The sequence below is a fragment of the Sceloporus undulatus genome, chromosome 1 (genome assembly GCF_019175285.1).
Source record: "Sceloporus undulatus isolate JIND9_A2432 ecotype Alabama chromosome 1, SceUnd_v1.1, whole genome shotgun sequence".
NCBI lineage: Eukaryota > Metazoa > Chordata > Lepidosauria > Squamata > Phrynosomatidae > Sceloporus > Sceloporus undulatus.
In genome coordinates this window covers 268032559-268057725 of record NC_056522.1, presented here as the reverse complement: position 1 = coordinate 268057725, position 25167 = coordinate 268032559, and the positions used below count along the sequence as shown (strand labels likewise).

The 25167-nt window shown below is 39.7% G+C and overlaps 1 protein-coding gene across 42 annotated transcripts in view; it reads right to left on the bottom strand.

Moving 5' to 3' along the window:
- Positions 1 to 1731: 1731 nt before the first annotated feature.
- The window catches only part of TNNT3 (troponin T3, fast skeletal type), a 47548-nt gene continuing 24112 nt past the window's right edge, over positions 1732 to 25167 (bottom strand). For 6 of the 42 annotated variants that reach the window (XM_042470729.1, XM_042470752.1, XM_042470813.1 and 3 more), the window contains 12 exons: positions 23240 to 23251; positions 21570 to 21581; positions 21186 to 21203; positions 17105 to 17126; positions 15086 to 15131; positions 14661 to 14777; positions 13000 to 13077; positions 12707 to 12820; positions 10947 to 11056; positions 10659 to 10749; positions 5952 to 5992; positions 1732 to 2108 (listed from right to left, as the gene is read on the bottom strand). In XM_042470729.1, the coding sequence (XP_042326663.1) occupies positions 2060 to 2108; positions 5952 to 5992; positions 10659 to 10749; positions 10947 to 11056; positions 12707 to 12820; positions 13000 to 13077; positions 14661 to 14777; positions 15086 to 15131; positions 17105 to 17126; positions 21186 to 21203; positions 21570 to 21581; positions 23240 to 23251 (710 nt within the window). In that variant the 3' untranslated portion in view covers positions 1732 to 2059. Of the gene's footprint in view, positions 2109 to 5951; positions 5993 to 9487; positions 9529 to 10658; positions 10750 to 10946; positions 11057 to 12706; positions 12821 to 12999; positions 13078 to 14660; positions 14778 to 15085; positions 15132 to 17104; positions 17127 to 21185; positions 21204 to 21569; positions 21582 to 23239; positions 23252 to 25167 lie in introns of all 42 variants that reach the window. The other 36 variants (XM_042470788.1, XM_042470822.1, XM_042470738.1 and 33 more) reach the window with 11 other exon arrangements.

Here is a 25167-nt window from a genome sequence, read left to right as displayed (position 1 = left end):
TCCTCATTTTTCCATTTCTTATACATGTTCCGTTTAAAATTTAGCTGAGCTGAAAGTTCCTTTGTCATCCATCCTGGGTTCTTGCGACATCTCCCATTTTTCTTTCTCACTGGAACTGTTTTAATTTGTGCCTTCAGTATCTCCCTTTTGAGAAACTCCCATCCATCTTGAACTCCCTTCTCTTTTAGTATTCCTGACCATGGGATCGCCCCCAGTATTTCTCTAAGTTTACTGAAATCCGCTCTCCTAAAGTCTAGAATGCGTGTCTGACTCTGCCTGGCTTCTCCTTTCCATTGTATAACAAACTCCAGGAGAACATGGTCACTTCCACCTAATGATCCCACCACTTGCACTTCATTAACCAAGTCATCCTTGTTGGTTAGGATCCTGCAGTATTTTCATATATGGTGGTTTAACCAATGTGGTGCAGTAGTTTGGGTGCTGGACTAGGACCCTGGAGGCCAGGGTTCAATTCCCTGCTCAGCCATGGAAACCCGCTAAGTGACCTTGGGTGAATCACACACTGTCAATCCCAGAAAACCCTGTGACAGCATCACCATGAGCTCGATATAATGTGAAGGTACAAATCAACAAACAATGGTGGTTAGACCCACCAGCCCATCTTTCTTGGGGCAGTGGTCAAGTTTGTCTCTATCACAATAGTATCCACATGTGCAATTTTACATGTCTTTACACGAGGAACTTACACCAGGTCAGTACAGTCGGCCCTTCTTATACACGGATTTTTTATACACGGATTTAAGCATACACGGTTTGAAAATGTTCCAAAAAAGTATAAATTTACCTTGATGTTCCATTTTTTATTAGGGACAACATTTTGCTATGTCATTATATTTAATGGGACTTGAGCATACACGGATTTTGTTATACATGGGGGAATCTTGCAACCAAACCCCAGCGTATAACAAGGATCCACTGTACTCTATTCCAGCACTGTCTGGTCTGACTTGCTTCAGCCAAAGATCTTTCAATCATTTTATCTGGAGACATCATACTGAACATGACCTTCCAGAATCCTTAATTGTGTGGAAAGCCTATTCAAGGAGACCTTAGGATCACTATTGAAGAGGATCTCCTCCCAATAAATGGAGGGAGCAATGTTCCTCTTCACTGTCCTTCTCAAGTGATGTTAACCATGTGTAGAGGTAAGGTGGGAAGAGCAAGTGAACAGAGTTTTTAAAAAAGAAAATATAATCTAGGCTTAGCCAACTTTTCCCTTCCAATATTTTGGATGAAAATATCAGTTGATGATACTATTAAATTTACAAAATCACAACTTAAAAGTCAGAATATTGTTCTCCTCTTTTCCCTGAGAAACCCAGGCAAGTCAAGTTAATGGGGGCTCAGGAAGACCAGGCATGGTGGACAGCTAAAGACTCGGGCTGAAATCACCTTGCGATCCATAAGTATTATTTTTTTCTTATGACCCCAAATTTTCCCATTAGCATTTTTTATTTTAAAGCTGCAGTTTTATGTATTCTTCTCTGACACAGGTTTCAACTAAATATGCATTAGATCAAAAATGCATACCATATTAAATTGTATCTTAACATTGTACAGTTTTTGCTGGATATAAATTAGCATGTATTTACTTCAAGAACCCTTTGCTAGATTCTACATACTGTCTGTGCCAATGAACTCTACACCTTTGTTAAAAGATACATTCTTGGTAAAGGAAGACAAAGAATGGCTAGTCATGAGCTGCACAGCTAAAGTATATTATCGGTCACACTTTATTTACAAAACCAAAGGACTCATACACTGCAATCTACTGGGCAGCGTAGGGTTAGGAAAATAAAGGACACACACAGCAGATAAGAAAAGGTGTCAGCAGGGAGACATCTCAATTCCAGGGCAATGGTTCTAAAAGATGTGGGAGCTCTTAAAATAAGCAGTAGGCAATCCAGGTTGATGTTGCCACTATGGTTTTGCTTAGGCGAGAGAATGGAATCCATATTTAAAGAGGGAAAAGGAGGCCAGCAATGTTTAGCCATGCCACTGCCACTGACGATTCTGCCTGCCGGCACCCTTGAGATCTTTACTTCCAGCGTCCTCCAACTTTGCCCTTGGCTCCGGCCTTCTTGCTGCTGTAATGCAAATAAGGAAAAACAACAGGTCAGTGTGTTTGCCACAATCATTTCTTTTGCTGCCCTTGACTTTGCTCTTTTGTTAAGAAGCTTAGAAGTCCCTATCACAGGCTAACATGACATCCCTCCAGATGGGGAAGTTGGCATTAAGTTAGATTAAACAAACTCCCAGTTTTTAATGTTTTGCTCACAGCCACTGCAAGTTTCACTTGAGTGACGGGTTGATCTAAATCCAGTTCCCAAAGCAATTTTATCTCATCCCAAGTAGCCCTATATCAGGGATGGAAATGATGCAGCCTTCATATATTGTTGACCACAACTCCTAGCATTCCTCGCCGTTGCCTGTGCTGGTTATGAACCTGGACTCCAATAACATCTAGAAAGTGACACGATTCCCACCCCTATCCTGTAATGAACATGGGATGGTCACCATGTGGTATAAAAACTGGCCTGGAGGTTCAGTCAAGACTTGTAAACTCTCCACTCCCAAATTTTATGAAGATCCTGCTCCCTGGATTTTATACACAATGCTCTATCCATGCCTATAAACCAGTAACACTTGTGACCAGTTTCTGCCTACTCTGCATTCTGATCACCCATGCATAAATGCTGCAGCCAGTGATCTGCAGCCTATGATCTGCCTTGGGGGACAGGCACTGGAAACAAGGGTAGTATCAGATTTCTCTAACTACACTTCAAAACAAAGACATCTTGTAGCACTTTTGAGACTAACTATGAAAGAACTAGTACCATAAACTTTTATATATTAGGTCTACTTCCTCAGATGCATGGATATACAGTCAAACTTCTACTTTCACTCAGGGGTGCAGGACTCCCATGAAAGTGGAAAAAATGCAAATAACTCTAGGCCCTCCAAACCATATTCAACACACATAAAAAGTATGATTCACAAATTCAGTCCACTATGGATGACTTCAAGGTGGTGAAATTTCTTCATGAGGCAGAAGCAGATGGCTGAGGTTTACCAGCACTGTGCTGCTGTCCTATGCCATTTTTAATAGGGACTTGCTGCATCTTCTCAGTCTCACAAGATTTGCAGTACCTATTAAAAATGGCATAGGGTAGCAGCAGAGGCGGCAGCAAATAATCCATGAACAATCAAATCTGCAAAAATCGCACCTGCAAATGTGGATAGTTGACTGTAGTTCAAATGACTCAATATTGCTTTTTGTGGCATGCATATGGAAGAACACGCTAAACGTGCATAATACGTACCTTTCCTGCTGTGTTCCTGATGAGTAAGTTAGTCTGCTGTTAGAATTTCTGAACTGTAGTAGCAACAGATTCCTCTGGCAGTATAAATATTTGCATGCTGTTTATCCCTGGATGGTACTACCTTGTCCAGAGAGTCAACCTGTATAAATTGCCAAAGGTTTTTTGTGGTCTGGAGCTTTGAATATATGCTCCTCCAGAAGATTCCAGTAGAGACTAATCCAGGGAAGAGGGAATGACTTTGTGCAATAAGGAATATCTGAAAACCTTACATGGTTTCCAGCACCAGTGAATCTGTTCAGCAGTAGTTTCGTGTACACAAGGAACTGTCACAGTGGCATATACACAGGAACACGCACACACACTCAGAATGCATACTTTACCTGTGAACTAACTTAGCAGGACAATCTGTTCTGAAAACAGCCTTAGACATGCGAGACAAACAGTTGCCATTTCCTTTGCATTGTACAGATATTACTGGAATCCTAATTCTATACTTTTGTGCTGCCATAGGTAGCAGTAGTGTTTACGTAACAAACATAGCTCTTTGTTACAGTGATGTACTGGCACAAAAGGCAGATTGTGTATGCCTTATTTTGAACATGCTGGGTTGAGCTGCTTTGCAAGACCCAAGAACAGGCTGATAGGATTCATGAAGCTCAATGTTTTTTGCATCTCTCACAGACCTACTGTACAGTAGCCCCTGCTTACATTCAAATACAGTGTAAAACCCTTAGCACTTGTTTGAAATTTGTCAGATAATGGCTGCAATCCTGTAGGGTTCAGCATGGCATAGTATTTCTGCATACAAAACTTGGCTGCAGAGGTTCAACTTCCAAACATTCCACAGAGTTGTTGCAGCCCTCCACTCTCCCACAACTATTCTGCGCCTGGTGAGAGTGGTAGGGGATCAGAGAAGCACCTATGTCCCTGTAGCAAGACATGAAATGATTACATCTACTTGTCTCTGTGGATGATGTCATAATTTTGCATCTGACTGAAGAGCATAACCAAATGCTTCTCTGATTCCTGCCCAACAACCAGGCACAGAATGGTCACAGTAGAGGGGTGCAGCAACTGTATGGTCAGTCTGGTGGGGCTTTGGTCTGTGCAGAGAGAGGAAAAGAATTCCAATCTCCAGATAAACCAATGAGCATATGCTAGCATTAAGACTGTCTGTGCCGTAAAAGGATGCCACTCAATCTGTGCTATATCTGTTTTATGATAACAGACTGTTCTCATTCTACAGTAACAAAGGGCCTGAACAGACAGGCCAAAATAAAGCTGCTTCAGGTCACTTTGGAGGTATGCTGTTTAAATGCTGCTTGCATCCTAAGAGGCCAGAAGCCATGCTAAAGCCATGCTCCAGTCCTAAGGACTAGAGCACAGCTTTGACGCAGCTTCTGGCTTCTTAAGATGCATGTGTCATTTAAACAGAATACCCCCAAAGTGACCCGAAGCAGCTTTATTTTGGCCTGTCTGTTTGGGCCCAAAGCTTCCTAAATAATTCCTAAATTTTAAACATCAAGCAGGTACACTTTTGTCTTTAAAATCTAGATAACCCTTTGGGTTAGTATCCCTGCAGTATTCCTTACTTTGCAAGGTATAATTGTTTAAGGAATTGGTTATTAATTAGAAGTGTTACATGCTTTACTGTAGAGCTAGTGCACCAATTCTTCAAACATCTTAAAGTCTGAACACCATGCACTGATTTAAAACAAACCAGCCAAAAAAACCTAGTTGTGTTGTTTAGGTTATTTGTCTTTCCTTGGTGAGGCAAAAATGGTGTGTTTTTTATGGATTGGAAGCAATTACATGTGGCAGATCTCATTACTCCCTTAGAACACAGTGCTTCAGTCACCAGGAAACACTGGCAGTGCTATAATGTTCTACTGCAGAGGAAAACAACCCAATGTTTTGCTCTTGCCTTTTTGGATAATACTCTGTGATCCCAGCCCTTGAACTCATGAGCGATTTTGCAGGAAGAACACAAGAGCCTAATGGCCTGTGGGAGTTCTTCCCTACTTCCTTTGCTCCCAGAACCATATGCTCTAAAATCGTCCCTTTTGTTAACTGCATTTTGCCTCCCAGTGCCCTTTATTTCTGATGTATTAGGTATTTTAATGGGTACATGCAACAGTGAAGACACAGAACAAGCAAGAAAAAATGAATTAGATGGAGGAGAAATAGAAAGGTCATAAGACCAGCTGAAAAGAACCCATCAGCCATGGCCACATGTTATCAATTGCATGTGGTACAGGCCAACCTGGATATGAGTAGTGTTAGATGGCACCCTGTTCCTTCCAACCTCAGAAATGGCTCAGGTCTTTTAATAAAGGTTGCTCTTGTGTTCAAAACCATCTGGAGTAGTGTTCTGACAAGTGAGCCTTACAGAGATTGGCAGAAAAGGAGTGGGTTCTTTTGCATGATGGTTATAGGTCTGCTTCAGTTTCACCAACATTTTCTTACAGGAAGGGAGTAGGATGGAATGTGTCTCCCCTTTTCCCCTTCCAAAAAGAAAATTAGGGTTAAAAGACTGAGGTGACTTCTGCAAAAACCTGAGCAGCTATTCCATAGACATTGGGCTGGCAAAGGGTTGTGAGTACTCACTGTTTCTGGGCCTGATCAATCCGGTTCCTGAGAGTGGTGATCTGCAAACAACATACATGACTAGGTTTTTAAAAGTGATCTAGTTTCCCATAGTGGAGGGAAGGCTTTTACCTGGCAGGGAACCACTTCATACAGTTGGGATGAAATTCTAAAGTCTTTCTTTTTGAACTGAGACACAGACATTACAAACTGGCAGTAAAATCACCAGAAAAGATGTTATTTTCATGACATAAATTGTTGAGGAAACCAGGGGCCCCAGTCTGAGGGAAAGATTATTTGCCCTGAGATTTGAAAAGTTACCATGTTGGCTAGAGGATTCAGGGATTGGTAATCCATATAAGTTTTGAAGAACTCACTCAGTCCTTGTTAAAGTGCTTATTTTTGTATACTCCAATGCAACCCATGTATATTACATGTGACTAGTCAAATTGTAGCAGGGAAATGAGAAAAGGGAAATTAACATTTATCTTTCTAGATTCTGAGTGTTTGAAAATTCTGTCATTTTAAATTAGCCCTAATTAAAGTATTTTGAAAGTGATTCTTTTCTGCCACAAGTAGTCTATGTATGAAATCCAGTTCTTTTTAACCCAGTTCTAGTGTTTATAATCTCTCCTGGAGATTTATCAGCCAGTTAGATGACACTTATTTAGAAGACAAAGATTGGCCTGCATTGTTGATGAAGACTGGGAAAAAGAAAGAACCCAAAGCCAGAACGTTAACCAATTAAGTTTGCTCAGCAGTAATTAGCTCCAGGTTTCCCTTGGGAGTTGCTATAGTAGAAGAAGAAAACATCAGCTTTGAATCCACAGAAATCAAAAGTCTCAGGATGAGACATTTGGAAGAAGCTATAATTGTTGATTACTATTACACTGAGAGGCTTTACAAAATAAAAACCTACCATGGTAATGGAAATTTTCTACTACACATGTGGAAACTATTATAAAAACATTCAATGACCATCTGAGCAATTGAAACTGCAGGTCTCTTCATACATTACCACAATACTGTGATTTCTTCCTCCATGGCTTCCTTTCCTGTGGCAGGTTAAAGAGGTGACATGGTAGTCCTTTTTAAATACCATATATATACTCGACTATAAGTCGACCTCATGTATAAACCGAGGACAGGTTTGGGGACCAAAATTATGGATTTTGCTATGACCCGTGGATAAGTCGAAGATAAAATTTAGGGGCATATAGCAAAGGATCTAAAAGATGAAGCAAAGCAAAACAATGTCAAAGAACTTACAAAAGTCCAGCAGATATAACTCTTTGCGCTTAGTCTTAAGACTGGATGGATGAGAGAGTAAAGGAGGTCGGGAACTTCACATATTATACTCTTGCTTTTCATCAGGAGATGGTTCCTTCTTTTAAATATGAGTTAAGATACAGTACTTACATTGACCCATGGATAAGTTGATTCAGGTTTTTGGGGTCAATTTTTTAACATAAATTTCTAGACTTATACATGAGTATATGCAGTATTTGAAAGGCTATCATGTTGAGGATAGATCAAGCTTGTTTTCTGCTGTTCCAGAGACCAGGACACAAAGCTATGGATTTAAACTACAGGAAAAGAGATTTCATCTAAACATCAAGAAGAACTTCCTGATGGTAAAAGCTGTTGGGCAGTGGAATATGCTGCCATGAAGCATATTCCACTCCTTCTTTGGAGGTTTTTAAATTCCCATCTTCTTCTTTGGAGGTTTTTAAACAGAGCCTGGATAGCCATATCCTGGGGATGCTTTGATTGTGTATTCCTGAGTGGTGGCAAGGAGTTGGGCTGAATGGACCTTACGGTCCCTTCCACCTCTAAGATTTTATGATTCTTGACTTCTTCAAGATACTACATTTGTATGTAGTAGAATATAAAGACAAAAACCTTGTGGGCAAGGACATGGATCCTTCTTACCTGACAGCTACTGAGCTGGGAAAGGAAACAATGGTTGTGGTGGAATGACTCATGACTGCCTCAATGCATACGGTTCCAACTTCCAAACATGACTGTACAGTATAGGAAGAAGCCAGAGAAAAGCAGCTCATTTATGGCTATGGCAACATATGAAGAGGTCCCACATAAATGTGCAAAGCTTATGGCCCTTGTAAATCTTGATCAGATGTCCTATCTGTTATTACTACAGTAGCCATGATTAATGACTAATTAACTACTGAGCAAACTTGCAACTCTTAATTTGATCAGCCAACAATATACTTTGGAAAGCACACTTTCAAATTAAACCAAGTTCAGATTTTGGCCTTTTCTGCCATCTTGAATTTGGAGAATTAAGCTTTCTTTTATGGCAAGCAGAAACAAGAGACTCTGACACTGGAAGCAACAGGACAACAAGAGAAAGGAAAGTTTAGTCACCTGATATACTTACTTGTTGACTTAAAATCTGCCTTGTGGAACTGAGTTCACTAATTACTTTTGTGCTTCCTCTCAAACCAAGTATTTGTTAAAGAACCAGCTTAGTTTTGCCCCTTGGCTTTGTCTCAGGGCATAGGACTTACCTTCATTGCTAAACCTGCAGTACGTTGAAGGCAACAGTCATGGCACTCACTCTGCTGGGCAACAAAGATAGGCAAGAAAGAGGCAAGCACTGATTTTGCTTGCTGTTTCTCTGAAAGCAATGCTTTCTTTCCATTTTGTCTTTTTCCCCCCTGCTTTTCATGGAGTTTGCCCCACTACCTTGGTCATTTCCTTACTGAGATATACTTGCCTGCCTCCACACTTCTCAAGTCAATAGCAATTCCCCTATTTGTTTCTATGCACTGAACATTTTTTAAAAAACAACAACATAAGAAGTGCCTTGCAATGTCCAACATCTAGTCCACGGATGGAGGGTGATATGAAAGTGATGGATATCACCGGATGGATAGTTTCTGAGCCATTCTCAGATCTAGACTCTTGATAAGGTTGTTGCCACACTAATGAACCTTCTGAATTAATCACTGCTTTTCACTAGTCTTCAAAAATTAAAGATGAGGAATACTTCCACAAATATTTTCAATGCTTCAGGCTTAGACCTGTAGAAGTAATTCTGTTGATAAGAGATTATTTTTTCCCCATCTGAATCAGGTCTCCTGTGGCTGTGCACAGACTCTGTTAAAGATGTACCTAATATAACAGCTGGTTGTGGAAACCAGACTCATGCATTCACTTCTTGGGTGATGTGGCCTTCATTCTTCCTCCTCTTATTTTGCTGCCATTATCTAGTCAATTTAAAGGATGCTCATATAATAGATCTAGAAGTGCAGTGGGTATATTTAAGAATGAGTGACCCTGCCACTCTGTTCATCTGCTTCAACCTTCTCTGAAGGAATGGAAGATACATTGGTGAGAGGTGGGGGGGGGGGCAAACCAGTCCAAGGTTTACTTTCTTGTTCTCTTTGCCAGGAACTGAGTGCCATCCTGCTGTCCATCTGTGTGAATCTGGACTTTCAACATGCAAGAGTCTCATGCATGTAAATTGTCTTTGCTTTTTCTGTTTATTTTATTTTATTTTTTGGTCACTTGGGTGAACTTTTTGTACTTACAACTTGGATAGTGCCTCCACCCTGCAACGTAGTGATAAAATCTAAGAGAGATCAAGATAATTACATTGGCTTTGGGGTACTTCACAAATCCAGATGTTTGCAATATGTACTCAGAAAGAGGTAAACAGTTCCAAACAGCATTTTATGGCTCTCAGGTCCCTGTTCTGTCTCTCTGCTATTTGATTTAAAACTGTCTATCCAATGACGCATCCTGCAGCAACAGGTGAGCCATTATAGATTAAAAAGTATCCATTGTGTCACCTAACAAAACAGCCTCATATTATGAGCCTAAGGAAAACATGCTTAGATATAAGCGTCACTGATATCAAAAGTACTTTACAAATCCAGATGTTTGCAATCTGTACTCAGAGCAAAACAATCCAAAACAACAAGGCTCTTGATTTCCTGACCTAGAATGCTCTGTGACCAAATTTCCCAAATTTGTATTAGCAATCTGGGACCAAGCAAATGTTTTAAGAGAGGGATTCCCCATTCTCTTACATCTTCAAAACACAAACATGATAGAACAGTGGTCTATGCAAATTAGGTTTTACATATATAGAGAGTGGAGACTTTTTATATAGCGAGTTTTCCCCCCCACATTTTTGGAGAGCAGGAACCAGGTCTGCAGTTTGTAGAGGAAAGTGGATTATTTTCTCCTGCCCAACAGGAAGAGGATGTCTCCTATACTGTTGTAGTCATGGCATGTAGATACCCTGTATAGTTAGCAAGACAATGGAAGTGTTCTGCAGAAGAATAAATCAAATGAGAGAACAAAGAACAAATTTTCACCACCCACCCACCCCACCATTATTTGAGTCCAGTCCTAGTGTTGGTGAACTGATGGCAGTCCTCAGCACCTCCTGTTAGTTTCTGTGATGGAATATGAAGTTAGGCATCTTATTCATGACAGCACTTTATAATGAAGACAGCTTACTTCACTGATAGGGCTAAAATTCTTTATATTCTCCCTCCAGACAATCATGAAGAACTCTTCCCTTTAGAGAAGGCTAGCTTCATTCTGAATAACTTCATTTTGAGTTATATTTCTCTGAATGAAAATGTAAATCCTGTTGACAATGATAGGTCAGGTCATGCCTCTCCCAGAAGGACCCTAACTATGAGCGTGACAATGAAAAGAATCGCAACCCAGATCTTTTTTGCTACTCACATCATATTTTTGCCGCTTGATCTTCTCTAAATACTCATATTTCTCAGTTTCCAGCTGATATAACCAGTCCCACAGCTCCTTTGCTTTATCCCTGAAGATTTATAAAGAAAGAAGCAGAAATACAGGGGGGGGGGGGTGGAAAGAAAAAATGAATTTCACTTCATGACTTTCTGTAGCCCTCAGATCACAAGAAATCCAACCATCAAGCAATTTCATGGAGGACAAATGAAGAACATCAAGCAAACCCAACCATACACCTAGTACCAGATGGGGAAAATAGCATTTCACCTCAGTTTGTCTTCACTAAGGTGGTCAATGTTTAGAGGTTTGCGCCTCTCTGCCAGGACTTTCTTCTTCAGTTCCCTTGCAGTTTGTTTCTTTCCTCTCTTTTGATCAGCCTATCAAGAGACAAGAGTTTTCAGAATAATATAGGAAACATCTCTGCAAAAAGGCAAACCCATGGAATGAAAGGTTGCTCCCTTATGAAAGAGAAAGTCAAACTGTGGGATGCGTAAGAACAAACCTTAGAACACAACCAGGACAAGCACCCCGAGAAGAGAATTCTTTCTCTTGTGGTATTTCTAGATTCAGAGATGTATCAGCATTTTATCCCTTATTGAACTAGGTGCAGGAAATCCTTTGTTCACTATCTAAAATGGTCTATTATTACTAAAGAAATATCATGATAGGGTTCTATAAGGCATTATCACTTGGTTTTCTTTTACTTTTTCAGGGTCTCACCCGCCTCTTTTCTTCAACTGGATATTTTTCTTCCTGAGTATAACATGACTGTTTCCGCAATATGACTGTTTTAGAGAGAATCAGAAGTCTTGTCTACACTTACCAGAATACTCTGGGCTGCCCCCAGAGTATTCTGGCCCCAATTTCCCCCCCAAATTCATCCCTTATCTCACTCTCTTCCCCTAGTGATGATGAGCAGGTGCTTTCGCACATGGTTCCTGTTCATTGCTAAGCACTGCTGCTGAGCTCAGAATGAGGTAACCAGCCCCACTAGCATTGTTGGGCACCTCATGGTGACTTGCATCCACAACAATGGCACTTGGCAATGAACAGGAACTGTGAGTGATAATGTAATTGCCCATTGTTGCTGAAAATCCACAATAAAAGGTGAGTTTTTAAAATGCAGTTTAGGGGGAAGAATCCCTGAATCAAGTGGGGGTGTCATGAAGATAGTCTGGACCTGATTCGTTTTGGCCCTGCATCATGTAGGCAGGATGCATCAAGCCTGGGGGGAACTTGGAGTAAAACACCCATGTAGACGAGGCCTGAGATTGCCAAAGTCAAAATGAGAATCTTTTTGGCTTGTTGTATCTTCTCCTGAGCATCTACCAACAAACTATACATAAAGGTAACAACATGTATAGATAGTGTACATTCTCAGCTACAGGCTGGCCTCACTCAAGCATGCTACCCATTGAATTATTTGGGACAGGAAGGAGTATAAGATGGTTTCCTGTTTCAGATAAGTCACTATAGTTGTTCTGCTAAGCCTATGGTTGCAGGCAAGGGCTGTGGGGATGGGCTCAGCATGATGCTCACAAGAGAAGTCTATGTGAAGTGGTTACAGAGCTGCAGTGGCTCTCTTGAATTTCCAAGGGGCACCAAGATGGTTTGGAAAAGCAAAGGGAATGTCATCAAACCTGGTTTTGGTCCAGGACACAGCAGCCAGGGCAGGTGTTCCCTTCATTTTTTGGAGCGGGGTATCCCATAGCTTAAGAAGCCCTACACTTGCACATTAAGGGAAAATACATTAGTCAACTCAAAGATGTTTCCTAAAAAATGAAGTTGCTGGCACCCTATGGGAAGAAACCAAAGCCCTAATGATTTTGTATTGCTAAGGAAGGTTCCATTACTTTTTCTTGGAACCCGATTTCCAACTCTTCCTAATAATGAGTGAGAGAATGAGAGCATTTCTAGAAATGAATGAGGCTTTTCATGAGGTTTTAGGGAATTCCAACTATTTTTTTTCACTTGCTCACCTATTCTTACATCCCTAATTCCTCAGTGAAGGAGTTGATCTCATTTACCTTAGCCAAGTAGCTGCTATATGTGGCACCCATGGAGGAAAGAGCCTTCTTCTTCTTCATGTCATCTTCAGCCCGTCTTTTGGCATCTTCCTCCTCTCTTCTGGCCTTCTCCTCCTATGAAATACAAAAGACAAAAATAGCTTTCATCAAACACAGAATAAACATTCTGAGAAACTAAACATTCCTTTTTATAGAGGAGTGAAGAATTCTGCATGCAGAAGATGCTCACTTAATTGATAGATCTGTTGCAGGACAATATGAAATGAAGGAGAAAAGAATGTGGAAGGACTTACAGCAAGCCTTGCTTGGCGCTCCTTTTCCTTCTCAGCCCGGATTCTTTGCTGCTCTGACCTTTCGGCTCTACGTTTCTCCTGTCCATCACAGATAAAGAGAGAGAAAGCAGTAAGTGGTTTCATTATCATTATGTTTGTGCTGTTAGCTAAAACAAATTGTCTCAAGCAACTTCCGTCATTATTTAGGGTGCTTCCAGATGGCAAAAAATATATCTCTTTTTCTACTTGCATATTAATGGATTTGCCTCCAGTCTCTTTCTTGAAATACTGCAGGTTTCTTTCCCTCCCCTTGCCTCTTTCCCCTTCCCCTTCTCACAAAGCCAGTCTCATGCATCATCTCAGAACGCAGAACCAATTTCCACTGAGAATTTTAAATTATCATTCAGAAAGCTGTTGTCAAAATGCTTGAGTGCTATAGCAATATTACACTGGTTAACTATTAGGATTATTTTGTTTTAGAGCTAATATTTCTCTTTCTCTTGCTTGATCTCTGTTGAATCTATCATAGAAACAATAGCTGTGTTTACTTGGAAGCACCCATCTTTAGTCCTTCTAACACTGTGGAAGATACTCCCTTGGAGAGTGGTGGAGTCTCCCTCTTTTGGAAGTCTTTAAACAAATGCTGGATGGCCATATGTCAAGGGTGCTTTGACTGTGTATTCCTGCATGGCAGGATGGGCTTCAACTGGATGGCCCTTGTGGCCTCTTCCAACTCTATGTTTCTATGATTCTTTGAGACCATAGAAAGACATAGGAAAATGCAGATTCATTTCATTTCAGAAAGTACTGAGTTAATTTTAACCAATTGGGAGTGGGGATGAAAAGCCTTTGATAACCTTGGGAGCTCCCAGGAAATACTTCAGAATGAAGCAAAACATCATGTGGATCTCCAAATTAGGTTTATATAGGAACAAAATCTGTGACTTCTAGAGACTTTTTCCTCATCTGGAGGTGTCCTCAAGTGAAGAAACTGCCCTTGGTCTGAACAGTCCAAATCAATGTAAATGTTGTCCCATAGAGATAGCCAAAGTTTCCCTAGGTGAGTTTTCCCAACATGAGATCTGTGTCATCTACAAGCTGATTAGATGAATCATTGTCAATATTCATCTAAAAACACTTGCATTTAACCTGATGATAAGATACCACCTGTTGTCTGACAAAATAACCAAAAACTAACAATTCAGGTGAGTAGTGTTCTAGGGAAATAGAAATGAGAAAATAGTAGAAGGGTCAACTTTCAATTAAGCATTTGTTAGTAGCACAGTTCCATATAACCCCAAAATGGCACAGTCAGACTTGGCTGAAGATGTGATCACTCTTAAGAATCCTCTTCACACAGACTTTTTTGTGGGAAGGAAGGGATTATTCTTTGTATATTGTGTATGTAGGAATCCTAGGCCTGTTATAGACAGCCAAAATAAAGCTGCTTCGAGTCACAGTGGAGGCATGATGTTTCAATGATTCATGCGTCCCAAGAGTCCAGAAGTCGCACCAAAGCCACGCTCCAGCCCTAAGGACGCATGCATCATTGAAACACCATACCTCCACTGTGACTCGAAGCAGCTTTATTTTGGCTGTCTATAACAGGCCCTAGGCAGCTATGACCTACTACTCCCTTGGAGACACAATAATCTTGGGCAAACCACATCAGGGCAACTTACAATTCTCTCTTTGAGGGCCAGCAGCTCCTCCTCTTCCTTCTTCCGGGCTTCAAAATGACTATCAATCAAGGCTTGGAGCTCAATCAAGTCTTTGTTCTGCCTCTTCTTTTGGATGTCCTAGAGAAAGGAGAGAAAGGGTTGTCATGAGGGCAAGGGCTGGCTGGCTATGAAGACGATGATGAGGATGATAACAATCTTTTAGATATTATAGATCTTTCAACTCTACAAACATTTATTATCCCCATTTATTACAACTCCAAAGACTGATTTCCTCTCATTATTAGGGAGGCTATTTGGAAAGGTCTTCAGGACTTAAGATGGAAGTCCTTTTATTAAAAAAAAATCCTGTCGGTTAAATTACTTTCAAATTGAGAGGGGATAGTAGCAGAACAAGATGTTCATTGGAAAGGGTCAGCAATACTTACATCAAAGTCTACTTTCTCGCCCTCTGGGATCTTAGGTGCAGCCAGCCTTTGCAGATGGGGCAAAAGGAAAGAAAGACATATAAGCACCAGGAATAATTACTGTATTCTCAGAACTTCAAGTAGTGAGACTCTTGGGGCCAGAAAATTTCCCACACAGATAAGTAATGGAAATCAACCTTGGGTAACTAGTAGTTTTTGGAAAACCTAAGTGGAAAGGCTCCACTTCTATTAACTTAAGAGCTTAGGGTGTCAAACTCAAAAGTGTTGAGGCACCAAATTACCCTCTCAACAATGGGGCAGCACCCACATTTTTCCTTTCTACAAAATGTCATTTCCTCTCAAATTCAGCACCAAACCATCAAATCCATCTCAATTTGATATGGGATTGGGAACATTAAAAATGGTTTCTGCAGTTCTGACACCATAGTTATGTTCTCAAACATTTACAACATTAACAATTGTTGTTTCCAGATGGAAGGCTCTGAGCACTTCCAGTCTAAAGATGCTGTGCACCTATTCAATTTTTCTTCTTTCTTTAATGTATATTTTGTAGAGAGAGAAAAAATTGGAAGAAATGGTAAGAAAACACAGGAAACATATGGAAGACGTTATTTGGGCCTCTTGTAAAATTCCATCAATGAGGCATGGGGATTGCATGATAAAAGCCTTGCCCGGAAGCACCCATAATTTTTGCCAGCGACAGTGGAAAAACATCTTTCATCATAAGGAAAATTGTACCACAGTGGAGCTGGCAGTTGCTAAGCTGTTACTGATCTGGTCTCTGTGAAGGGGTGAGCTTTTAAAGCATGTAGCTCACTCCCCACCCAGTCTTTTGCACCCTTATTTGTTGTCATTACCCTAAGTATGGATCCCATGTCTGAAGACTCTGACGTAGGACACTATCTCATGGGGTTAAAGCAGCAGCTTTCCTTTCCCAAATTCAGTGCTAATTTGGGAGGCAGCTGGGTCCTATCACATGGAAATCGCTGCCAAATTGCTGCCCAGGTCTGTCCTGGGTCCTGTAAGCTACTTCCATGGCCATTTTTAGAAGTCAGAAGCTTCTGTATTGAAACAGACTTCTAAAAATGGCCACGAAGCAGCTTAGATGACCCAGGCTGCATCTGGGATGGACCTGGGTGGCAATTCGGTGGCAATTTCTGTGTGATAGGACCTGGCTGCTTCCCAAATTAGCACTGAATTTGGGAAAGGTAAGCTGCTTTTTAACCCCATACAATGGAGTCCATAGATCATCGAACAATTGACCTACCAGATCCTGGTTCTGGTGACTGTTATACCTCACCTTACCAGACCTCTTTTCAGACTCCTTCTGCTCCTTGCAACTTATTTCTCTTGTCAAACCCTTTTAAAGCTCTTGCCCCACATCATCCTGATTGCCTTTCTTCACTCCCTGGAATATCAGGCAATATTCCAGTAATAAGATTCCAATATCAAGATTCAGAGCTTGGAAAAGTTACTTCTTTCCACTGCTGTTCCAAGAATCCTGCAGCCTGTTATTTTCTATTTGCCTTTCCTCTATTAAATCCCTTCTCAGAGCCTGTTTTTTTGCACAATGTTTTCCTGAAACATTGTGCAATGTGTTTTCTATAGCATGTTGCTAGGTAAGCCTCACCTGCCCTCATTCTCAGTATGTCATTATCTAACCCTGACATCTTTCTCACTTTTTGCAAGTCAGGGAATTGATGGCAATGCTTCTGTATATGGCTGAGTACTTCCTACAGAGATAGCAATATGAGAGTGGCTTTCTCCCAGCTAAATGTAAACATCTGCTTTCTGTTGGCAGAACATCTCTGTTGCCTTTGATGGAAATCACATTTAATCACAATGGGATGTATAAAAATGTCTTTGGATATGCCAAAGAAGTACAACCAGTGAAATGTGAGTCACTGCACAGCTGAGTGGCTCTGCTTATTTAAATCACCTGAACCTGCCTAAAGTTGAAGTTTTAAAAATAATTATTACAACACCTAACATATTAAACATCTGGTAGTACACACTTACGGTGGTGGTCTGGGTTTCTTCTCTAAATATAGCAATACAGGAGAGAAACAAGACAACAAAAGGAAAGATGGAGAAAGTAAGGATTAGAACCACAGAATATATTCTTCTTTGAATTGCTGCAACAAGTGAACCAGCGGGGTTGTCCAGTCTTATGGAAATACCCCAAAGGCACTTGGCTGCACTCCTTATATTTCATACACACACTCCTTGGCAGGCCAGTTTTACTCAAGTAAAACATTTTTTTAAAAAAAAATGAATCAAAAGATTGCATGAAAGCATCAACACAACATTTGGAAAATAGTTTGGGTTTCCTTTAATGCAGGTATGGGGGAAAGTGGTCCTGCACATGTTGTTTGACTCAAAGTCCCATCAGCCCTCAAAGTCCCATATTCAAGGAACAGATGGTGGGAGCTGTTGGGTCACACATCTGTAAGTCCACACATCTTCCACCCTTGATTTACTACATCATTTCTGACTGTCAAAACTTGAATATATTTTATAACCACATGCTGTGTATGAATTCAAAGAATTCTGTCATACAATGGTCTCTCTGGGTGACTCCTTCCCTTTCCCCACATTTTGGTGAGATTTCAACAATAAAAAGCTCACAGCTTATTGGAAAAGTATTGATAATGCTCCTGACTTGAGAAACTGTGAACATTACACTTTTGTATTTTCAAGGCAATACAATTGTAGAATCGATTGCAGGAAAAAACTTTATGTCACTCTGCATTCCATTCTTCTACCAATTAAACATTCCATAGGTATTAATTTTTCTGCTCTGTTAAGCTGTGAGCTTTTAATCTACAATAGCTTAAAATATAGAAGATGAGGACAGAAATCACGCCAAACCATTTTTCATGGATGTTATTCAGAAACACACAAAGCTCTAAATCTAATTTTTAAAATTGGCTTAAGAAGACCCTTTGAATCAATGGGAAGCCAATAAATAAACACTTTGATGCAGTGAGTCTAGTTGGGATTAACAAATAAAATTAGGCCAAAGTTTTCCTCGTGCTGTATTCATTAAAAATTCTATAATCCTATTGCATAGGACAACTTCAGGTTAGTAGAACACATCATTGTAGAGAAATATGTTTCAGATAAACTCTGTGTCTGTTTGATATTTGCTGGGGGAGGGTTACTATCTGTCCATTGCTCGCAATTCTCTCTGAGATATACATAAAATTAGTCAAAATTAACAACACATATGTTTTTGCATTTTTAGGAATAATTTAGGAATAATTCCATGAACATGTGGTTAAGAAACAGTTAGTTTTCTGATCCTGAAATAAAAAGTAATATTGCAGTGCTTTCAGGATACTAGAGGTGCTTCCAAATGGTGGGGCCCTAACACTAAAGATATTGTGCAACCATGGACAATTGGGGCAGGGTTAATAAATGGAAGATATTGTAAACTGGTAAAAATTTATGAAAGAAACTCATCTGGAAGCACCCCGGATAAGAGTAAAACAGGAAAAGAAAACCTTTTTTTTTTTTTTTTAAATAGCAGTTGCCTTCAAGTGCATGACACAACAAAAGACAGAATCTATACACAGAAACCTGTCTCAGTGTTAGAATTTATCTTAGTCTCTTTTTTTTTTCATCTTCTTTAAGGAACTGGGGAAAACAAACACACAATCATCATGGCAAAATCCTTTCTTCTGATGCCTTTTCCTTTTTCGTGGGTTCTGACTATCCTGGGTCTTACATACAAGTGCTAGAAAAATAATCCCTGTGCAGATGCTGCCCCCAAAAAGGAGTCAACCAACACTTTGCCATGATATTATAGCAGCAACAAAGCTGGAAAGTAAGCATGGCATTTTTAAAATGGAAAGGGAACTGAAGTGATCTCATGTAAAAAAAAGTTTGAAATTCTCCCGCCAGAATCTGAAATTCAAAAAGGATCAAAACATATCAGTAAACAATGCCTCAGAGTATCTACTGATCTCTATTAGAATTTTTAGATCTGTACATTTAAAGAAAATCAGTGGCAATAAATGCAAGATTATGAAGCAGGACCCAATGGAGGATTTACTGCCAACACAAATAAATGCCTGCTTCAGGGAAGATATTATTTTTGAGACAGCAGCATGGGCATAGGGGGTTACATTCAATTCCCATGGCTATCCCCACCAGAATTCACCCCATTTTTTACAGGGCCATATTAAATGCAAAGATGCATTTTCTTAGATTGTACGCCATGGGCAGGTTTACTTTATCTATTTTATTGTTTGTATGGACAGCGCTGTGTAAATCTACAGTGCTATATAAATAAAGCATAATAATAATAATAATAATAATAATAATAATAATAATAATAATAATTTTATTTCACATCACTTGCATCTTGACCCTAATTCCACTTATTTTCCATCTGCTGGCCACAAATATGGGGTGGGGAGTAATCAGTTGGTGTGAAAACCTGAGTTGACACAAGGCAAATCCCTGACAATATGGAGGGATGAAAGGTTGTAGATTTGCAACTCCGATGATTTGGCCCAGTTCCTGGTTTTACATCGGGTAAGGATTAGAAGCAGAGAAAAAAGGGTGTTAGAATATGCTGTCTCCAATAACAGACAGCAAAATACCATCGTAATATTCTCCTTCTTCTCCAGCTGCAAATGAAAGATAAAGGAAAGAAAGTAATCCAGTCAATGTGTTTCCAAAATCTTTTTTTATGTTCTCTATTTGCCCAACTTCCTACTTTCTTTGGGGGGATACAGACGGGCAACTCCAAGCTGCCCATTTTTGCCCTTCGTCAGTGCCGTGTCAGCTACACAGCACGGCACCGACACGCTCCCTAAAAAGGAGCCGCTCTAGGCGGCTTCTTTTTAAGGGCATCATAATGACATTCATGTGCTATGTTGCCACCGCTTCCAACAAGCGCCATTTGGGCACTCAGATGCCCATGTGTCATAATGGCATGCCCCGTGTGGACAGGGGCACGACAATATGGTGCACAGGTACCTCTAGTAGTACCGAGCCTTAATTTCGGCTCCAGGCCAGCACAAAGCATCAGTCTATACAGGGCCTTTTTCTCTCCCTTCCCACTTCCAAATCCTAGAATTATTAGTTCCTATGCTGTGTGAACAAAGAAGAACAATGTCTTAAAGGTAATGAGAAATAGTGAGATAGAAGTTATAGTGTCTGAGGGCCAGGTCATGAAATTACTTTGTTCAAGCAGTTCTGATCTTTCTTAGACATGCATTTAGATTATAAACTCCTTGAGGCAGGAATATATCTACTTGCTTCCTCTAATTACTCTCTAAAGCACCAGATATATTTATTGTACTATGTACAGTAGCAATAAGCATTTGTTAATGGACAAATCTAGAAGCAGTTTCTGAAACTCTGGTAGCACTATTCCAGACACCATAATCACCTAAATTGCTTTTTACCACTCCCTTTTCTCCTTCTCTCTTTTTGTTTTTCTGTGGAACATGCACCATGATATCTCTAGGAGGACATGTCTTCCTGATAGGAAGAGTAGTGGAACATTAGTCTCTAACTATGACATTTTGGGTGGGGAGACACATCAGCTCAAGGCAGCATAACCAATGATGAATGATACTGGGAAAAGATTCCAAAAATATTTGGAGGGCTTCGATTTGCTTGGCCTAGGGTTAAGCAGTTCTCTTGGTTTGATCCCCTTCACCCAATTTTATCCTCACAAACAAACAGTGAAGTGGGTTAGCTTCACAGAATTGTTCAACCAAAACATTCCGAAGTAGTACACTTTGGCTATATCAGTTGGTGAGGGATGTCAGATGGACAGTGCAGTTGCACTATGCTCTGTTGGTGGACTTCCCATAGGCAATAAGTTAACTATTCAGTGACCAGAATTCTGGACTAGATAGGCCTGTCTGGTCTGACAACCAAGTCTTAACCAGCACAACTCTTCTTATGTTCTTATTATCCTATGAAAATCTGCTAAGAAAAACTTAGTTTTCTAGTGCTGCTCAATGCCTTTTCAGCCTGTGGAACCTAAATAAATAAACAAGGCTATTTTTGAACACAATTTCTGCAACCCTAGAGGAGAAAAGGAAGAAAAATGATTCCCAGAGTAGAAAGCACATACCTTCTTCATGGACTTCTTCTAGTAGAAAGAAGCAGTGATGGAAAGCAGAGAATAAAGGAAAAAGAATATGGACGTAAATATTTTTGAAATAAATCTGATGAATAAGGAATGTATAAAGGAAAAATAGATAAAATGCTAGTTAAGAAAAGAATTGTGCAACACATAGACATCTGGAGAAGCTATGGGGCTGTGAAAAAACATCAACAGCAGGTTAATAGAGCTGTGGGGCTGGAGAACTCAAGGAGAAATGCACTGTAAGCAATAGTTTGTTAATAGTACTTGTTGATCTTGTTTCTTCTCTTCCAACATCTCATTCACACACATATGTATATATTGTGTACATATCAGAGATAATTAGAGGAATTTGGAAGTTATGTCACATACCTGGCTCATGAACTTCATCAGGTGAGAAGTGTCATGGAACAAGATGTAACAAACAACAAGAGAATGAAAACAAGAGGAACAATGTTAATATGATGAATGCGAGGTCTTTGAACTCTTCTGTGTGAGTCTGAGTCCAGGGGGCAGGGGAGAGGATAGTAAGACATATCCATAGTCAGTGGGAAAGAAAATTAATAGCACTTTGGCTGCAATCCTATACATACTTACCTAGGAGTCCCATTGAACTCAATGGGGCTTGCTTCTGACTAGACATGTATAGGTTTGTAATGTTAAAGGGCCACATAAAGGCAGCCAAAGTGAGTCAGTAAAAGAGAATGGTTGACCTTAGGTGAGAAGAATAATGCAACACAGTCTGCAAATCAACTGTCAGCACAGCCAAAAGAAATATAAACCAAGAGGAATTCACTACCATATTTCTCTTGGCTGTAATCATGCATAGGATGACACTCTGATTGAAAACAAAGTGATCCTAGAGAAATGCACACACCGCTTCATTCAACTAGATTGCAGCAATACCATCTCCAAGAAACCCAGAAGTTCAGAAATGACCACACCTCTTTTCAGCACATGGTTTATGTAACCCATATCAGATCACATCCCCTATAAGAAATGCACATCTGTATGCATTGCTCCTCATAGTAATTTGCTCTTTAGCTTTTCATACTTTAAACAAGGAATAACAACAACATCTGTAACGATTACATAGCTGCATGGTTAATATCAGGGTAGCTATGATCTTCATTTTAATATTTTTGGATCAACTTTTTGAATCAATAGCCATGTAAGAATATAAGTAAAGAAGAAATTTCCATAGTTATCTAGGATTTATTCAACCGATTTATTCTAATTACAAGAATGTATATAGCTTATAAGTGCTACAATATTCTTTACACATAAATACCATGGGACTCCAGCTCCAACTACAGAAAAGACCTCTCTCTGAATCAACCTGTGCTTGGGTCAAACCAGGCTATAATGCAGAATTCCAAAACCAGCATTTATTTTTTTTGCAACTGTATCCATTTAAAAGGAATGTTCACTCATGAATACAGTATTTTTTTGTGTGTAATATATGCATGGAAACTCTTCACAAGGCTGGTTTTAGACTTTAGCTCTCTTCTCATCTCTCGATGAAGACAGATGTCAAAGTCCGTCTGAGACTCTACCTGCTAATTACACTGTCACTCTCTATGCATGTTCAGCAGAACATGCAAAATAACATGCAAAATAGCTCTATGTGTTACATGGAATTCATGTAGGGGACAGGTACAAAGACAATGTGATCCTGCTTGCCTCTCTGCACATATGCAATATAATGTAAAAAAAGAACACACATCCTCCTTGAATTGTCTCATTTCCCCATTAGCTGCCCATTAAAAAAAAAAACCCTGCCTCTTTCCCCCCTCTACATTCAGTCAACCCTTTTTTAGAATATTATATGACTCTGATACTTACACATGAAGGATGTTAAACTTCTTTATTAAATGTTTTAATAAAAATAAGAATGTTTTAATAAACACGATGTTTTAATAATTAAAATCAAGCAAAAGTTAAGAATTATGGTTATCTCCTGTTTCCTTGCTCCACCTTTGAATTCCTGTACATGTTACCCATTCATAGAATCAGAGGAATTCAGAAGTCATGTCACATACCTGGTTCATGAACTTCATGAGGTGGGAGAGGGAGTGTCAATAGGGGAAAAGGAAGACAAGATAAGTAAGAAATACAGGATCAGTTACAACCTTGAACTCTTGCAAATCAAGGTTGACATATTTAATTTATAAATAGGTTAAAGTGGTAAGCAAATCACCATGTATTTAAAATGAAAAGAAAAGAAGCAAACATAAGTGAGAAAAGACAGCATGCACATGTGAAAAGGATTTGCAGATGGCTATATAGCAACTTGATTCTACTTTAATTATCATGACTGCATCCTACAGAATTCTGGGATTTGTAGTTTTGTGAGACACTTGAGATTTCTGCCAGAGAATACTAAGAGCCTCACAAAAATAAAGGTCCCAGGATTCTATACAATGCTGCCATTGTGATATCAAAGTGCTATATTTGTGTTGTGTAAAAGAGACCTAATTATCATTTATTTACAAATGTGAATCAAGACTATTCATTTGTCATATGTGAGTCAAGATAATTTTGCATACTGCTTTTCCCTACATGGATATTAAACCCTCATATCAAGTAAGCAGCATGTGAAGCAACTTTTTCCTAAGCAAAATCTTGATCTGCTATGGCCACAATGAGTGGTTACTCTCTATGAGTGAATGAACACCCTTTATGCTGTTGTTGGACATTAAAAAAAATCACAGCCATTTAATAATGTTATAGAAAAGAATATACCATACTAGGTATCATACATAAATAAAAATAGGTAGGTCCCATCTTCAGACTCACAAACTAACCAGAAAGATTTGCATTTCCAATTCTTAAAATTAAATGGAACATTCAAAGTGTGCATGTCTGCTGTTAAACTCATTAAAAAAGTAACAGCAGTTTGATCATATCTATAATTATTCTGCCAAATGGATAAAGGACCAACCAACTTTTCTAAATATGTCATGAAATAATTTGACTTGGCCTAACTCAGTTCTCATTCCACCTTCAAAGAGGCAAATATATGTAAAAACGGTCCACAAAAAGTGGACAAAAAGTTAGCTAGTTCTTTGAAACTAACAGCTTCAAAAATATATGTGATATTGTTTTATGTGTGTGCACATGTGTGCGCAGTGCTATGTGTGAAAGAGTGTGTGTCAAGAATAGGCAGGTGCACCATTGTAGAGGGCATTTCTAGCATATGGCTTCTAGGGGTTTCCCTGGAAGGGGCTGTGGATGAAAATGATTTCCCAATCTGTTAATAGAGCTAGAAATCATATGTTTAATAAAAGTCCTTCAACAGCAGCAGATTCTCAATTGGCCTACATCTTTGAGACCACTGAATTTACTAGGGAAACTAAGAGGCTAAACAGATTGGCCAAAAGGGCCAGCATCAGGATGGAGTGGTGGCGTGGTGGCTGCATGCCGCATGCCCCAATTCCACCCCCAAGCCGACATCATGCTGCCTACCTGCTGAGACAGCAGGCAGCATTGCAGCACTCTGGCGGCATGGCAACTGCACACCGCACTTCAAAAGGAGAACCAAAAAGTGCTACCACAGTGGTAAGGGTGCTATTTTTCCAGGCAAAAAAGAAGTGGCATTTTGTCCTGGAAAAACACCTGATTGGTGCTGCGGTGTTCAGTTACCACAGCCCTAATTTGGCGCTTAAAGATTTGCATTTCCAGTTCTCAAAGATTTGCATTTCCAGTTCTTTAGAGTCATCTGTTTAGTGCCAAAGTTTCATTCATGCTGAGTGTCAGGCCTGGTAAATACATTATGTTTTATTATTCCCATGCATGATAGGTATTGCAATTTATTAATCAAAAAAATGGGAGGGAGGAAAAGTGAGGGATCATGACAACAAATGTAAATGTTAAGGTAATGTGTTGCTCTCCTGTTCTCTTCCATCACTTTCAAAACCTTGCACACACCAATACAGGATGGAAGGAGAAGTATTCAGAAGTCAAGTCA